The 18,382-nt window shown below is 48.6% G+C and overlaps 1 protein-coding gene across 1 annotated transcript in view; it reads right to left on the bottom strand.

The window, feature by feature from the left end:
• Mrc2 (mannose receptor C-type 2) overlaps window positions 1-11,744 on the bottom strand; it is a 54,286-nt gene extending 42,542 nt beyond the window's left edge. The window contains 8 exon segments of the mRNA XM_004868588.3: window positions 11,036-11,141; window positions 11,144-11,184; window positions 11,187-11,216; window positions 11,219-11,296; window positions 11,299-11,374; window positions 11,376-11,510; window positions 11,512-11,577; window positions 11,580-11,744. Coding sequence (XP_004868645.2) covers window positions 11,036-11,141; window positions 11,144-11,184; window positions 11,187-11,216; window positions 11,219-11,296; window positions 11,299-11,374; window positions 11,376-11,510; window positions 11,512-11,577; window positions 11,580-11,729 — 682 coding nt within the window. The 5' untranslated portion in view covers window positions 11,730-11,744.
• Between the last annotated feature and the right edge of the window lie 6,638 nt (window positions 11,745-18,382).

Raw genomic sequence — 18,382 nt, 5'->3', positions numbered from 1 at the left:
GGAAGGAACTGGAAAGCACAAAAGTAGGAATAAACACTGTCTTGGGTTAGGTGGTGAGTTTACAAATGTTTGTTTAATAACTATATTACCTAGAACATTTAATTTTAAATAATATTTGTAGAGGATCATGTGGGGAACTAAACAGATCTAGACTGCATTTCCTGCTCTGTCACTCGCTCACTATGTGATCCTGGCTCTTGGCCTCTCTGACTCAATGTCCTTATCTGTTAAAAGGAGGAATGTGAGATTTAAAACATGGGGTGTACAAAATTACCTCATATTGACCTGGCAGTCTTTATATGCTCAGTAAAAGTTAGCGTGGTCTCCATTTCTCATTCATTGCACAAACAACATTATACAGAAATGTCACAAAGTTTTTCAACTGCCCATCCCCTAACTGACTGGCCCCTTTCTGATTCGCATTCCAGCCTGGTACATATGTACCATCATTTTGTATTTGCAGAATTTTGTATCCTGCTATTCTTCAAAAGCAAACATGCATTACTGTGTTTGAGCTCCCTGCCCCTGGCATAAACTCTTAGCCGCTAAGTGCCAGACAGAGCAGAAAGCTTGAGTCTGGGGGGCTGTTAATGAGAGAGGGGGAGGCGGTTCCCTACAGCCACAGAGCCAGCTCTTGGCGTGTACCTGAGTCTTCAACAAAATCTTTCTGAGACTGACCCTCCGCCTGCAAGTGGAAGAAGCTCAACTGTAAGTGCTAAAAGGAGTATCTGTGTGCTGCTTATTAAAAAAATGTGGGGCCAGGGATTTAGCTCAGTGGTTTCGCCGCCTGCTGCGCAAACACAAGGACCCGAGTTCAATCCCCAGTACCAAAAAAAAAAAATGATGAGCGGGGGTGGTGAGGATTGGCTCTGTGGAGTCACATGCTGCAGGCTTGGGATCACATGACTGGACAAGGAACAAGACAGCACCTGCTTGCTACCTCATGACCTAAAAATTACAGACATGTAAAACTGGCCATGGTGGTACATACCTATAATCTCAGCATTCAGGAGGCTGAAGATGGAGGATCATGAATTCAAGGTCATCTGGGCTACATAGGAGGTCCAAGGCCAGCCTGACTACATAGTAAGACACTGTCTCAAAATAAAAAAATTAAAAGAGAAAAGATCCTGGGTTCAATCCCTAGTACTGGCCCCCACCAAAGGCTTGACAGGCAGGTGGCACATGTGTATAATCCCAGCTACTTGAGAAGCTGAGGCAGAAGGGTTGCAAGTTGGAGGCCAGCCTGGGTAACACAGCTAGACCCTATCTCAAAATAAAATATAAAGGGCTAGGAATGTAGCTCACTGGTAGAGGCCCTGGGTGCAATCCCCAGTACCACCCCCACCTCAAAACTTCATCATTAATCACCCAGTTAAATAATACATAACACAATATAGTATAGAACATGGTATATAAGAACAACTGTTAAATTTTGGTGTGATTTATTTAAAAATCAAATTTATCTTTTTCTATATCCCAAATATAATTTATAATCATACATGTATACAATACAAACATATATGTATGCAAATATAAATGTTTTTAAATTTTGTTTCTATATTTAATATTTCAGTAAAATGTTTTGTATTCTTAGACTATTTTAAAAAACACTTTGATAGCTATATGTTATTCCATGATATACCATATTTCATTTAATCACTTCCTATTTGCTTTAAGTTATACATAGAATTACTTAACTCTAAATATTAGGTTGAGGGCCAGGGATTTAGCTCAGTGGTTTCACTGCCTGCTGCGCAAGCGCAAGGACTCACGTTCCATCCCCAGTACCAAAAAAAAAAAATTAAGTTGACCTTTCCAATTTAGGATTTTTCAACTTTACAATAGCGCAAAAGGAATACACATTCATAGAAACTGTACTAGAATTTCAAATTTTGATCTTTTCCTGGGCTGGCAATGTGTGGAATGATACTCTCATGTTGGGCAGCTGCAGTTGCTTATGAGGGAAACAACAGACGTTTCGACACTGTAGTTTACTAGTATTATGGATGAATAGCTGGAGATTATGGAGAATGTCTTTCATTTGATACACGGGGGTGAAGTACTTAAGTGTGAAATGTCATAACTTCAAATGTCTAACTTTTATCAGAACCCCACACACACACACACACACACACAAACACAGAGTAAGATTAAAGGAAATTTAGCAAAATGTTAACAGTTGTGTTAGGAGAAGAATATATATCTTTGCTCATTGTGTTACTTTTTTACCTCTTTCAAAGTTTTAAGAGAGTATCATATTATATGTACCTTCTGGCATTGTTCTCCCCAACTGACATTATGTTTCTAAAATTATCAATGTTTGGGGGGTTTTTTGGTACCAGGGATCGAACTAGGGTCCTTGTACAGGCGGTGAAACCACTGAGCTAAATCCCTGGCCCTAAATTATTAATGTTATCGAACATAGCTGAAGTTGTTTCATTCAGTACAGCATATTTCATTGTGTGTCTGTACTCTAGAATTTATCCATATTTCTTTCAATGTGCCTATTTTTTGGTTGTTTTTGCTATTATAAACAGTGCTTCTTCACCAGGCATAATGGCATGAGCCTATAATCCCAGCATTCTGGGAGGCTCAGGCAGGACTAGAGGATCACATGTTTGAGTCCAGTCTAAGGAACTTAGCCAGATCCTGTCTCAAAATAAAAAATAAAAAAGGGCTGGGGATGTAGCTTAGTGTGAAAGTCCTGAGTTCACTGGGTTTAAACCTCACTACCGTAAAAACAAACACCCAGTGCTCTTTTTTTTTTTTTTAAACAGCCCATTGCTTGCAAGCTCTGTCCAAAACACCTCTTCCCAGGTCTCTCAGAAATGAGCTTACACATCTCTGGGGTTATACTACAAACTCCTTACCCAGAGACCAGGATTGCAAGGCTGTTTCTTGTTGAGTCAGGCTGGTCTGACTCAGGGTCGTTTTGTTCTCCACTGGGGAGATTCCGGTCCCTACATCTGAGATTTTAGAGCAGTCTACCTGTTGCTTCTTTCTTCGGATAAATTTAAAGATTCCACCTAAAAAATGAAATCAGTAACATTTGACTCTTTTTACGTCATTCTACATTTTGAAGGCACTGTTCTCAGAATACAAATTCCAGGAAGGCAGGACCCACGCCTGACTTGTTCACCAGGGTGTCCTCAGTGCCAGTGTGTGTGCATATGTTTTGCAGGACTGCTCTGTCCTCATGAGATCTTTCTTGGTCTTCTTTCCACCCACTGGCATTAGTCAGTTGCATAAACTGTCCACCATGTAGTTCCCAATTTGTTTTGCTGCTATAAATTGAACTTTTATGAATTTTTTTCCATTGAGATTAATGCCTCATAAATTCCCCAAAGTAGAATTATGAGATTTAAAAGATATGGAGTCTTAAATATTTAATTTATTACATATTGTTCAACAGATGGAACCTTGAAAAAGTGAATAATTTACTGTGCCCTAATTATATCTATTGGTTTCCTAAAAGCTCTGCCAAGATTAGTTTTTGTGTTTCCAGTAGTGGTTCTTTTTTGTTTTTGTTTCCAGTAGTTTTTGTTTTTAAGGTTTTGTTTGTTTTTTAGACAGGGTTTCCGCTATGTAGTTCGAGCTGACTTTGAACTTGCTATGTAGCCCAGGCTGGCCTGGGAATTTACAGTGATCCTCCAGCCTCTGCCTCCCAAGTGCTGGGATTACAGGAGTCACCACACCCAGCTTCAGTAGTTTACATATTTAAAGGAAGCTAATTTCCTTAATTCTATTGATTTTTGTACTTTCCTTGTGGCAACTTTCCATTCCTTAAACTTGTGCTACAAATTGAAATAAAAGTCTACTTTTTTCTAGCCAGGTGTGGTAGTGCACACCTATAATACCAGCAGTTTGGAGGCTGAGGCAGGAAGATCAAAAGTTCAAGCCCAACCTGAGTCACAATCAGCAACTTATCAAGACGCTGTCTCAAAATAAATTTTAAAAGGTGGTATGCACCTCAGTGCAAAGGTCTTTTATTCCATTTCCCATACCAAAAAAATAAAATTAAACTAAATTTTTAAAAGATTTTTTTAACTTAAAAAGTTTTGGCACTGGAGGTTGAACCCAAGTCCTCATACATACTAAACACATACTCTACCACTGAGCTACATCCCCTTAAATTTTATAACTGTAATCCAGTTGCCCCAATAACATTTAAAGGTAAAGATTTCTTTTTCCATTAAATCTCCTTCTGGAATTTATTCTAGTCCATTGAACTTTCTACTGTTTATTTTAATTCAATGCCATATGTTTTTCATGATTATGACATCATCTAAAACTTGAAAGGGTAACTCTCTCCTCATTGCCTTCCTATTAAAGAAAAAAAAAAGCTCTTTGGGACACTTGTCTTTTTCTGGGTTTTTTTTTTTTTCGTTTTCAATAAATGTTTACTAACTGCCACTGGGTCTGAGGCGCTGAGTCTGTGCAGGAATTAAAAAATCACTGCCCAGGGGCTGCGAATGTAGCTCAGCAATAGATCACGTGCCAAACTTGCGTGAGGTCTTGGGCTTGATTCTTAACCCCCTCCCTCTGCAAAAAAGCCCCTGCTCAGTGGTGCTTCTAGTCCAGGAAGGCAGGAAGTGCCCCAACAGCAACTGGCAACATAAACTGCTGAAGGATCTCAGGAGATAAAGGTTTCTCCCAGCAAGGGCAATTGGGAGGCTTCAGGTACAAACCAGGTCACAGAGACAGGCCTGTGGGAAGCTGGCACTACTGGCAGAGAGAAAAGCAGGCACAGGGGCCTCATTGGGCAGTACCACAGGGATCCTGTGGGTACTGGCAAGTAGCTCAGTTTGACTAATGCAAGGGGCTCAAAAGAAGCACCTGACTGTGGAAGGCCTCCAATTCTAAATTCAGAAAGTTTAGAACTTACTAAAACTGCCCTTCAAGATGACAAACTGGGGAGCCATGGCAGCTCTGGAAGAGTGGAGGGAAAGCTGAGGGCAGAAGACATGCAGTATACTGTATCACAACAACCAGAGGATGAGAGGCTTCACAGAAAAGTATCCACCAATCAGGAAGCAGGTGTACATCCTGACACTGGAACACTCAGCACTGTTAATGAGAGTGAGGAATCTCTGTAGCCTGCTGGGGAAAGATCTTAAGAATATTACATAATAAAAACTATTACAGAACAGTATAAAAGATGGTCCCATTTGAGGAAGAGGAATATATTTGTGTGTGCTCATATACAATGACTGTGGCTACTGCTAGGAAATCGGCTAGGGGGTGCCTTTGAGTTTTTTACTGGTGCTTTGTTAATTTGTTGTTGTTCCTTGTGCCGGGGATCACATACTAGGCAAGCATTCTATACTGAGTTACATAGGCAGCCTGGATTTCTTGTATTTTACTTCTGTACAGTCTGAATGTTTTCCACTGAGCATGCACTTTTAAGCTGCGGCTATCAGTAGCATCCCTGCTGTGAGGTGAGGCCTGGTGAAGGGACTGTGTTTGGGAGCTTGACTGCCACAATTGCCATGACCCTTGTGAAGCATCCCTCAGGCAGCAGGTCACAGGGACCTAGGTTCACAAAGAAAAGGGAATGAAGCCAACCATCTGGTGTGCCTGGGTTTTAGCACCGCCAATTGCAGAGTCCCAGGGAGCTCCTCCAATGCCCCCTAAGTAAAGGTTCAATAGGAAGTGTTTTTTTGTTTGTTTTATTTTTGGTACCCGGGATTGAGCTCAGGACCTTGCACTTTCGAGGCAGGCGCAGCACCACTGAGCTAAATCCCAACCCCAATAGGAAGTTTAATGACGAAGAGAAGGTCAGAAGGTCTGTGATAAATTAAGAAATTTGGACAATTAAGGGTGGAATTTTTTTTCTTTAGGATTTAAATTTACTTTCAGAAAAAAAACTATGATTAGTTTTAGACACGTCCAGTAGTTAGCACAGTATCACCAAGAAGTAATGAGTTTAGAACCGCTTCTATTAAAAAGAAAAAGTGGATGTTGTTAGGACTTTGTATACTGAGGATTGTTTTATCCTTTTTGGATCCTTTGACTTTTGGGTTTCCTCTTCTTAATAATAGTGAAAATAGCAATAATTTAATATTATGCGCTAAGAATTCTGTACTCAGTGGTATATGGGACATGTCAGTTATTTCATTGCATGTCATTCTCACTATACCCCTAAGAGGGGGGCATTACTGTTCCCATCTGACAACTGAAGGTTGTACCTAAGGTCACATGGCTGGTAAGCACCATTAATCCTGATCCCACAGATCCTGTCCCTATTTACATTTCCTGAGAACTGAGAGGAGGAGGGAAGATACCAACCACACCCACTCTGCTCAGCAGAACCACCAATGAGCGCCACCTCCAACTACCCTTCTGAAGGCCATGAGGATGTCAGGGACATCTGGGGAATGCTGACTATGGCTTTTCCTTATAGAAGCTCACAGCCTGTCTCAGATGAATCGCACTGTGTCTCTTCAAGGTGACTCCTGAGGAGAGAAAAAGAAGCATCCCCCCCCCCCCCCGCAACTCTGAGACTTATACCTTGGGCAGTGTTTGGGTGTTCATCTCCTTTAAGCTCAGGGGTGCTCAAGAGGTAGTGACCAGGACCCCAGGGTGTCCAAGGGATCCTTGAATCTAGAATGTAGGGTCAGTGGCAGCCAGGAAAGGGCAGGGATGGAAGGGCCTGCCTGGCACAGGGTCATGTGGGTAAAGGCCTGGTGGTGGGGATGGCTCTGGGAGGATGGAGCAGAGCAGGCTGAGGAGGACCACAGAGCAAAGGCCTGGGGACTCCGGCCCTAAGAAGCAGGGGGTTTCAACAGCCGCCTTCTAACAGCAAAGCCAGAGCCAGAGGGCGGAACACAGAGGAACAGAAGCTTGGGAAGGGATAAGACTGATGTGGGTAGAAAGTGTGGGCCCAGCCAAGCATGTGAGAGGTCTGCACTGAGGGAGTGGAAGGGCATGGGGCCTAGGAGAAGGGACAGAGAGGTCCCCAGGAGAAGAGAAGGAAGGGCAGGAAAGGAACCAACCATCAGAATACCACTTGGGGCGGCAATGTGCAGTTTTCTGGACCAACTCCATCTGCTTCCTACAGGGTTGAAGTTCCCTGACCTGAGCACACACTCTGGAGCCACAGATGCCAAGACAAGGCCTTCCTCCGGCCTGCTGTTTACTGACACAGCCCCTATCGGAGGAGTAACTAGGATCAAGACCCAGAGGGAGTTCCAAGAGCTGCATCACCCCTTCAATGGACCACCCCACCCAAATTTATAGGTCCCAGTGTGGAAAGGGACCTTCCTCCTCTCCTGAAGGACGGAGCAGGAAGACATCCTTGCTGTCTGCAATGTCCAGAGCATCCAAGTCCAGGGGCTCCCACTGGAGATTCAGGGGAAGTAGGCTCCAAGGTGGGCCTCAGTTACCTCTGCTCTCAGCACTGTTCAGACTCAGTAAACATCACTGAATGAGTGTGTGAATGATCAGGTGAATCTCTTTCCTTGGGGAAGCTAGGGTGCAGTTGGGGCACCTTAATTACCCAGCACTCACTTATGAGCATGTCCTCAGAGGGGCACCTCAAAGACCCTAAGGACACTGTGGGGGACTCAGTCCCTGACTCCTGGGCCCACCAGGCCATGGGGGAAGGGGGGCAAGGGTTGGATAGCTGACATGTAACAAAGGGTGCTCACTGTACCCTCTTCCTCAGGATCCCTCTAAGAAGGACGCCTGTGGGGGCATCCTAAAGTCTTGAAGAGGGAATTTTCCAGTGTTTCCTGACATATACCCCACAGTGCTTTGCTGCAGGAAATGTCTGGTCTGGTACTGAAGAGTTCAGGCTCTAAGGCCTCACCTGAACTCCAATCTCATTTTTACTTCTTTCTAGTGGAGGAGTTTTGAGCAAATCACCTAACTGCTCTAATCTTCTGACTCTCAAAGTGCAAAAGGGTAATAATGCCCTAGAGGGATGGTGAGAGGTAAGGACCTGCTGCCTGTAAAGCACCAGCTCCTTTGCTATTATCATTTTATCCCTCTTTTTCACTCCTTTAAGGTGGATTCAAATGAAGATTCTCCTGAAGTTCACAGCACTTCCATCTCACTTGGCCAAGTCCCAGTACCATGTGAACATCAGAAAGCCAAAGGTCAGGCTTCCTCCTCCCCTCCCTATACACTCACCTTGCCTAGGTAAACCCATGGAACAGCAGGGATCCCATCAGCAGGCACAGCAGGGCTGGGCACCCTGGGGCCTAACCAGCTCCCGGAGGGCCCGTGGTTGGAGCAAGGGAGACTAAGTTTTGGGGAGACAGGAAGAAGGTTCTGAACCCTGACTTCCAGAGGCTTGGCTGGATGAGCAGGGAGTTTGGCTGACTCTCCAGGATACTCTCAGAAGGACCATCACTCTCCTTTAGACCCAAGTCCTTCTCTGACGGACGATTTGCCAAGGTCTCTCACAACCTGGAGAGCAGATCTCCATCATAGAGAAATGTGCCTCATTTCTCTACTCAGGAACCTCTAATGCTTCTCCAGGATTCCCACAATCAGCCTGCAAACTGCTTCCCCATTTTGTCCTCCCAAGCACCTGGACAGCTTCCTTCTTCATTTAGTCTTCTCCCCAGGAGCCCAGCAAGTTTCCACATAATCTCCAGGAGGGCCCAGCCTATCTTCCAGGTCTTACCTTTTCTGCTCCCCTCTCTGCTCTGCAAAGCCTGGCCCACCCAGAGCCTGACTTCCTTGGACCTCACTCTTTCCTACCTCCAGCTATTAAGCATCCCCAGCTTTAGCTTTTTATTTACTGGATATGTGACCCAAAGTAAATCACCAGATTCCTCTTAACCTTCACTTCCTGCTTTGCAAAATGGATCCAACAATACCCACCTGAAACATTCCAAACAAAGCATTTAGCATGGCCCTGGGTGGTTAACAGGCACCCACCAATGGTGTGCACCTCCCCGTCCTGGTAAATGCTTTATGTTTCATTCTCCACAAGATTTTATTTTTCTCTGAGGATGCATCTTACACTCGCCCCTACCTTCCCTCTTCCCTAAGCATTTGGCTCAATGGTAAGCAGAGAATGCCCCCAAAATGCAGTAATACAACAATTAACAAAGGGGACAGCTTCCAGTGATAAGCTTTTGGGGCCACTCCAGGAGGTGGAGAAAAGAGGGATTCTGCCATGGCACACCAAGAAGGCCCTGCAGTCCTGCCACTGCTTGCTCCAAGCGACATGAGGCGGTGCCCTCATCCTCTGAGTTCACTGAGCCCTCAACTGGTGGTCAGGAAGCCACCCACAAAGCCCCTCCCCAGGGCACATTTCACCCTAGTACTAGCCTGCCAAGCACATCCTACCTCCCACAAGCATTTCCTGGGGCCAGTAGGTTCCCCTGCTGGTGAATTTCTTCTCATGCTTGGCACCTAAATCAACAGCTACAAGCTGATGAGAACTGTGGAGGCAAGGCTTTTAGCCTGGAGGCTCTGTACAGGCTTCTCAGAAATGGGGACAAATGAAAGTCAGGAGAGTGGGGCAGGAGCACCATAGCAGAGGAAACACTTGTGTGCAGGGAAGGCAACAAGGAACAACTTCGTCCTCCTTCAACTGGTTGGCTGGAAATTCTCTTAAGCTCCTGCACCCAGACCTATGCTTTCTCCATGCACTGTGAGCTCCAAGGTCACTATGCATCCAGGAACTCATCACCAGGGAGGGCGAGGAGCAGAGACCAGGGGCAAGGGGAGACTTCAGGCCTACTTGTCCTCCCTGATAGGGTTCCCTCACCAACACCTTCAGCTCCTTCTGCCAAAAGCTCCCTGGGGGAAAGAACTCAGCACTCTGGTACACTCCCTTCAGGGCCTGGCTTTACAACATGGCCTCTCAGGAATGGCTATCCTCTCTTCCTGCCTCCTGCCCTGTCTGCCCACATCTTTTACAGAGGAAAGAGACTCAGGCAGGAGTGCAGGGAGGCTGGGGAACGCCTGTGTTGCAGCCTTGTTTATGCAGCCTTTGAGTCCAGGTGAGTCTGGAATTCAGGAGGGGGCTCTCCCAGGTTGTGAATGTGGGTCACCCTGGCCCCATCTTCCTTCCGCTCAGCAGCTGTGAAGCTGTGATGCCCACATCACACCAGGCCACACCAGGAGGCCTCACCATCCCCTCTCACTCACCCCAGCCCCAATTAAACATTAAGCAGCTCGAGCTGGGCCCAGCACCCAGCACCTTGTACTCCTATCAACCACGGAAAGGCAGATTTTACCCCTTGACTCTCGGATTCTTGGCGAAGAATCTGTCTGTTCCCACACTAACCCCTTGAAAAAGCAGGAAGAGAAAGGTACAGTTTTGGGGTTTGTTTAGTTTTCGGTTGGTAGTTTGTACATCTTAAGCAGCTCTTGCTGCTCAAGATCTGTCCACTCTGAAGGGCACCAAGTTTGGCTAGAGCTGACCATATAGAAACTCACACACACACACACACACACACACACACACACACTGCCCTGTCTGTGGCTGCATACTGATGGCATAAAATGCCCCATAGAGCTCCATAAGAGCCTTGAAGATGCTGCGTGCCACAAGCCCTCCTTGAAGACCAAGCGTGGAAAAGAAAATATAAACACCCTGGAGATGCAGGAAGGGCAAACAACCCCTTCCAAATGGAAAGTGCGAAACAATAAGGACGCCCCAGTCCTGGAACAGAGCAAGGAGAGGGGGCCCTGGCCCACAGCCCCTAGTCTCCCCGGCCCTCCCTGCGGTCCCCGGGGGAGCAAGAGCAGGTCGGAGCCGGGTGGTCCGAGAGGCCGGGACGCGGGTCTTCCCTGCCCGGCGCTTCCTCCGAGGCTGCTCCAGCCCCCGGGCTCCCCTCCCCCTCCTCCCGCCACATCTGGTTCCACTCAGGTCCTCCCCCACCTCCAGGCGCGCTCCTTCTCCCCTCTCCTCCCCCGCTTTCGGAAAAGCAGAGCCGACTTTTAAAAACCCAGTCACACACGCACACGCACACACGCTCCTGGGGAAGGGGGGCGCCGAGGGAAAAGTCGAGAGAGGCCCGCTCCCCGCGACCGGCGCCCAAAGTTGGCCAAGTTGGCCGAGTCTTACCAGGGAGGGCGGAGGCGGCGGCCCCCAGGCCCCCAAGGAGCAGGACGAAGAAGCGCAGCAGGTGACGAGGCCCGGGCGTGGGCCCCATCCCGCGGCGCGGCGCTGCGCCCGGCGGACGCGGGCACCGAGGCGCACGGCGGCGGCGCTGGAGCTGGCGCTGGGCTGCGAGGACCGCCCGCGCGGGGCTCGCGTCCTCTCCGGGTCGGGACGGAGTGATGCCTCCCGGGGAGGAGGAGGGAGGAAGGCAGGCGGGGCGGGGAGGGCGGAGGGAGGAGCGCGGGACAGGGAGGAGGGTTGGAGGGGTAGAGGGGAAGGGAAGTGGGCAGCGCGGGAGGGGAGGAGGCGCGGGCTGCGAGGGGCTGGGGCCGGGTCCGCACCGAGCGCGTCGGGAGCGAGGGATGGGGATGGCGGGGAGGATTCGCGCGCCCAAGGCAGACCCAAGTGCGCGCTCCTTCTCTCCACTTCTGTTTGCTAGTTGTCTCCCCTCCTCGCCTTCCCTCACTCCTGTGTCCCGCCTGGAGCCTCAGACGCTGCGTCACGTCACAACTCCCCGGCTGGCGCGGGTGGAGAAGCAACTGCGAAACTTTCCGCAAACTTCACGGCGTGGCAGGAGCGGGGCTGAGGGCGGGCCAGCGGAGGGCGGGGGCGCGACTGACCCAGGTGGCCAGACCCAAGCCGCCAGCACGCCCTCCATCCTGCTCTTTCTGCCAAGGTTCCAGCCGCCCAGCATCAGCTGCTACTCGCACGCCTAGGAGGATTACTCGGCGGGCCTGCTGGGGAAGGCAAAGCCCGTCGTTCAGACACCCGGGCGTAGATCAGGGAGGGGGAGAGCGAACAGTTCTTGCACTTCTGGTTTGAACATCTGTGTGACCCGTGTCAGTGTCCCTGGCGCAAGAGTGTAGCACTTTTGGAGGTTGGGGCCGCATCCAGAAACCTGGGGGAAAATCTGTTCACTAGAAGTCTGGGAAGACAGACATCACTCCCACCACTGGACTGCTGGCCGGTAGCAAGAGGAGCAAATGGAAATTTCATAAAGGGGAAGAATTATGCAACAGGTCACTGCAGCACAGAGCCCTGAGCAACCTTGGAAAAGTTGCTTGGGATCTTTGGGCTAAGAGCAAGACTGAGGCATCTGAAGACCCTAAGTACAAAGAAGATGCACTCTCCCACCACAAGTAACTATATAAAAACATTGTGAAACTAATATAAATTTTATTGTTTCCTGGGCTGTCCACCCTGGTACTTTCTTAGAAATAACAGATTTGACTTTTCTGCTTGTTTATGACTCCTGCCTTGGATAGTCTTTCCTCATCTCTGCAGTGAGCACTGGGGCATAGAAGTTTGGTCAGCTCTTCTGGTCTTTGACCCCTACAGTCCCCAGAAAGGTCCCATTCTGGGTGGGCCAGCCACATTCTGGCCCTGAAACAAAATCCTTTGTTACTCCACAGCTCACTCGAGCAGGTCTGAGGGGGCCAGGTCCCATTTTGTAAACTGCTGCTCTGTTGCCCCTTGGGACACATCCTGCTATGGATGTCCTGAGACCCAGGGCCCTGCGTACAACTGACTGTGCTGGCTTTGCCTCCAAGACTCCTCTTGGCTTCCCTTTCACAGTCTTATCTGCAAGAGATCTGAAGATTTTCCAGCTTCAGCTAAGCTATTCTCTCCCATCTGAACAGCCAAAACAGGCTTCCGGAATGGGCTGGGACCCCCCACTTCTCCACCAGCTGGAGTAGCCTTTGGCACAGGGCAGAAGCCAACTCCTTGACATCACCAGAGTGTGATGAGGCTTGAAAGATCCCACTACTTGCCAGCACAGGGCCCACTGTGTGCCCAGGACACAGAAAGTGCAGTTTCCTATTTGATCACTAACGCATCTGCCACAACCCTCTGCCAGCTGCCTGGGAGACTTAGATGAGCAAACACATGTGTTCCATTTAGTGGGGGAAACAGACAAAGTTTTTGCCATATTTCCAGGCTGCAAAGATTCTGCTGAGAGGCTGAGGTGCACAAAAGTGCTCTGCAGTAGCAGGGATGCAGGTCTGTTCACACCAGAGACCCTGTTCTTGTTCTGGCTGAAGGTGAGTCTTCCTGCTCCAGCTCATCAGGGTTACTCGCTATATTCTGCAGATGGTCTGTCTGGCCTCATGTGCACAGCTACCATCTATCTAGGTAGATCTTGAGCTCTCAAGAGAGCAGAGGCACATCTGGGCAATTCTGAAGAGAATCCAGCCCAGTCCCTCACTGTGCAGCCTCGGTTGTCAATGGAATGTGGTCACAGTTTGCAGGAGCACTGGGAGTTGTGAAGGCTGGGGCTTTTGAGAAATCCGGCAACCAGACCCTCATCTGCTTTCAAAGAAGGGCCAGAATCCTCTGTAGCCATGCTCTCATCACTCCCATCAAAGCTCAATTCACTTGCTATTTACTGAGGGCCTGTTATGTTGTGGTTATCAGGCTAGACTCTTAGGAACTTAGTGGGGTCTCTGGGCAGGTCAAGGAGATTTGGCCAATTGCTGTAGTGGAACCAATACTGAGGAATGGCTGTCCTTCAGACACTGGCAGTGTCCTTTAGAGGCTGACTCAATCTGCAACAAGTGCTGGGGAGGTGATTTTATGTCAGTTTAGAGGAAGAAGCACCTTTTAGACACCTGAGTAAGAATCTTGGCTCCCCTAGTTTTCTGACTTTCAGCAAGTTGCTTCAGCTTTCTCGGAGCTCACAATTCTCCTATCCAAGTGTTAACCAGGCCCAACTCTACTTAGCTTCTGTTATGAGACTGGGTATGTTCAGGGTGGAATGGCCATAGGCCTGAGCTCACATTTCTTATGTGTAAATGGGGCAGCAAATTCCTACGTGTCATGAGGATTAAACATTAGGTGTAAAGGTCTGGCACAGCCCAGCTGTTTGGGGACTGGAGTCCTGTCCGATTCACATTCTTCCTTTGCCACGTAGGCATCAGGGGGTCTCCCTTACTTCTGACCCGTCACCCAGCCTGCCTCTTTCCACTCTGTCCCTACTGCCCATGAGATCTGCACAGGTCACATTTCTTAGGATTGTGGTACTGGGTGCAGAACCTTCCCTCATTTTCTGAACATCTCCATGTTTAACTATACAAGAATGGAATCCCGAAGTGCAAATGACTTTAGATGGAGGGATCTCGATGCACACTGTGGCTGGCTAATAAATGCATGTCTACAAGCAACTCAGCTTGGGTCAGTGGGTAAGTCCAGGCCTCAGCATTGAAGGTGAGATGAGTTCTGGCTCTGCCATTCACTTAGCCACCTGTTCTTGAGCAAGACACCTGTCCTTGAGTCTGTGTCTCTGAAGTACAGGTTTTAGTTTCATTATTCATTGTCCTTAGGGTTATTTTGCAGTAGTCTCCTCTTCCCTGCTTCTGGGACTCAGCAGCTGGAGGGTGCCCAGGGGAGCAGGGTACCCCAGCAGGCCAGGCCTTCAACATGTTTAGGAAAGGAGAACATGAGACAGGGAGAAAGAATGCAACCTGATGGCCATGAAGAGTAGGAGGCTGTACAGAAAGGAAAGCCTTGGCCAGCTCTTGGCTGAGGCAACTAGAGGGGGCTGTGACCCTAAGGGGCACAGCAGGATCACCCAACTCTATACCCTTTTCACAACACAGCAGAGGTCCTGACCTGATGGATCCCACCTTTTCTACCCACTTGCTGGCTCCAGCATCTCAAACTGCAGGATGGCACTGGGTCTTCCTCCTGCCCCCTGCTTTCATTTCCCCAACTCATAAAAGGTCAGGCAGGGTGGGATTTTTCTAGTCTCAGTACTTGAACTTGTAAAGCAAGGCTGGGCCCAGTCTCTCCAATGGTGGCCCAGAGGGAGGACAAGTAGAGGGTGGCTTTGCCGGGGCAGAACCTCCTCTCATCCACCCTAGGCCTCTGGAAGACTATAAGAGGAGCCAAGTGGCTTCACCCAGCTGGCTTACCATCTCCACCTCAGCCCCAAGAGGCTGGCCAGGCTTCTCCATCCTCTAGTGGAGCAGCAAGAAGGTAGTCTGGGAGACTGGCTACTGGTGGGTCTAATGAGTGGTGGACAGCCTTTCTTTTTTTTCCCTGAGGTATGTGTGTGTGGTACTGAATCCAGGGCCTTTGCAACCCCCTCCCCCCCACTTTGAATCAGACAGGGTCAGAAAAATTACTAAGTCACCCTCCCTGGGCTTAAATCTGTGATTCTCCTGCCTCAGCTTCCCAGAGTGCTAGTATTACAGGTGTGCACCAGTATGTATAGCTGTATTTTAAAATATGAAGTAAATGTCGGTGAATTGCAAGTGAGTGGAGTACTATTTTATGGAATATGTAGTGGGTTGAGATGTTAAGTATATCATGCTGTGGGCTCCCATCCAACCAATCTGAAAAATACTGCTGTTGAAGTCTTGGCACCAGCCACCCTGGCTCCCCAGTGATCCCTACATAAGACTCTGACCAAAGCACCGTATCTGACACACTGCCCGAAACTCATCCTCAGCTCACCTTCCTTCAGTGAGCTCCTGAGTGCCCCGAAATCAAATCACAATGGTGGGTGAAGTAAGGACAAGTGAGCCAAGACACTATGATAGCCCTGAGAAGGGCAGCCTGGAGGTGCCACCTGAACTGAGTTTTCAAAGATGCTCAGGTGGCCAATATGACTGAACAGCATTTATGAGTCCTGGAGGTGGGAGAGAGCCAGGAGAGATCTTGGAGAGAAAAACATTGAGAAAAACATTTTCTCTGCCTCCAGCAACCTGCCCTTTTCCTTCTGAAGTCCAGCAGGGGAGTCTCTCACCTCACCTCTCTTACCACACCTCCCAACTTATAATGTAGTCAAAAGCAAAGTCACTGTGCCCTGGATCTCCCACAGAGCCTAGCCCAGCACATCAGGAACAGAAGGCCCTCTACAGATGTGTCCCAAGTGGATGTGAGATGTTTATACATGTGGCAGTTGTGGCTCAGAGCGAGTGTCTGACCCAAGGTCATACCACAAGTTGCAGAGTAGTGGCATGAACCTAATCCTCACATAGGGCTCCACTGTCAACCTGCTCTATGATTCCAAACCTGGGCATGGTTTTGTCTGACTAATGTGGGTAGGGAGCAGCTGGGGAGCAGAGTTTGTTAAGACTGTGAGCAGTTCTAAAGCGTCTGAAGATGCAAAGGACTCAGGGCTCCTGAAATTAATTCTGATGCACATACCTTCCTTCTCATCTTTTCAGTGGCATGCCCTTGTCTTGGGGTCTAGGAGCCAGGCTAAAAGGCCAAGGCCCACACTGGGGTCATTTTCTGTGTCCTGTGGATATCAAGTTAGGAGTCACTGTGACACATAGATGGCACCTAGCTACAACTTGTTTCTTCCCCCATCCTCTTAAAAGCCTTACAGCAACTTCAAAGAAGCCAGGACACAGGGTCCCATTCCAACTTATCCAATTAGGAAACACAGGAGTAGGAAGAAGCAGAGCTGGATTATGTCTTCCTAATCTGTAAACAAGATGACAAAATCAGATCTTAGGGAACCTGTGGTGCTAATGTTCTGTAAAGCCATGTCCCCTTTACCACTTAAGTTCATTTCCAACTGAGGACTGCAGAAGCAGGGCTGATGCCCACACTGGCCTGGCCTCCAAGTATATTTTTAAGGGCCATTACCCAGGAGGGAGAGGAGGGACACAGTAACAGGATTAGGGCAGATATGGGAACCTGGGAGCCTAAATGCCACTATGCCTACAGCCACCTCTGCCCACAAATGCCACTCAAAGAATTCACTACAAAAATCCTGTGGTCCCTTCCCCAGTTGCTGCCGCTCTACCCACTGCTGTCAGCAAACCTCTCTGGGCTTTTAGCATGCTTGTCTGTAAAATCAGAGAGATGTTCCTACCTTGCCTATGTATTAGCTGTGAAGCAACACAGCTGAGACACTTCTTTGCAAAGAAAGTCCCCTTCCCTTTTTGGCAACACTGCCCTCTGTGCCCCTCTCTAAGCAGCCTTCAGGGTAAAAAGGCGTGTGCCATTCAGGAGACCAATAGTGCAGGCTGCTCCCTGAGGCTGGGGGGCTGAGGATAGCACAGCGCTCTAGCTAGACTCTTCCCACCACAGCCAGGACGCCTAACCCAGGGCCGGGGGTGGGGCTGAGTCAGTCAGCAGGCTACTGATCCAAGGTCTTCAGTCCAAAGCCTCACATACACACATCCATTCACTGACTCCAGCACAATAGCACTCTTGTATTTCCTGCTTCCAGCAGGTCCAAGACCTGTTCCCAGGCTTGCCTATTTTCTCAGCCTCTGGCAGGTTCCCCCCTACCACCCACAGAGCTCACAAGCACCATTCCCTCCTTAGTCCTCCTCTTCTCTCTGTAAGCTCTTTATTACTAACTCATCCCAACGCTCCAACGAGCTGCAGTCCAGCCCCAGCTCTCCTCACCCCTGATCCAGACTTCCTTTTCTATTCAGAAGCAGACTCATATCTCAGCTAGCTCTCTCCTGCAGTCCTGGCCCCTTCAAGTAAAAGGAAGACATGAAAAGTTAATTCACAAGATCCCATGTTAGTATTTTAAGAGAAGGCCAAGGGTGAGAAGCTTTGTCCAAAGGAGTGAATGGTTCTTGAGTGTACTGTTATTTGGGTCCCTCCTGCTGCTTCCCACAAAGGCAGCCTATGTATGACAACAGTTCTAGGAGAGCCCAGGGCTTAAAACAAATCTTTTTTTTTTTTTTTTTAAACACAAATCTTTATCCCCAGTGTAAAACATAAAAGAGGACTCATCTCTGCTTTCCAGCTGGGTGAGTTCAGAAGAGGCCCGAGGGCTGGGGATGTAGCTCAGTGGCAGTTCTTGCTAACAGCCACCTTCCCCAATGACCCTGTCCCAACTACAGTGGCTGGCAAACAGGTGGGGCAGGACTTGCATCCTTCTGGGCTCATCACACCTGGGAGTCAGACAGTCTGCAACTATGTTCTCAAACATAGGGCATCACCTGGAGGTGACATCAGAAAGCTAGGTCCTACCTCTATGGTAGTTTCTAACCACAGTGAGGAGAAGCTAATGGAAGATGCATCTCTAACAACTCCCAGGCAATGCTGAAGCCACTGGTCACTCTCAGAACCACTACCCTGTAGGGTGCTTCCCTCAGACTCAGCCAGAAACAGTCTTGGGAGCCTGGGTAGGAAATCTGTTGACCTTGTAAGACAGAGACTGATGTTGAATGACAAGCCACAGGGGCAATCTCTGAAAAGGTCTGTATCACCTACCCAAGACCAGAGGATCTTCTTACCCCCATGGCAAGGAGAAGCCTCTGAACCTTGAATCAGTGAACGTGTGGATTCCAGGACAGTTCTTTCACTTAATGGGTCTTGTGGTCTTTTTTAAAT

The sequence above is a fragment of the Heterocephalus glaber genome, unplaced genomic scaffold, assembly GCF_053883595.1.
Source record: "Heterocephalus glaber isolate CG9 unplaced genomic scaffold, H.glaber_assembly_v1.0 deba00001124, whole genome shotgun sequence".
Taxonomy (NCBI): domain Eukaryota; kingdom Metazoa; phylum Chordata; class Mammalia; order Rodentia; family Bathyergidae; genus Heterocephalus; species Heterocephalus glaber.
Note: the sequence above shows the minus strand (reverse complement) of the source record. Positions and strands in the feature narration are given on the sequence as shown.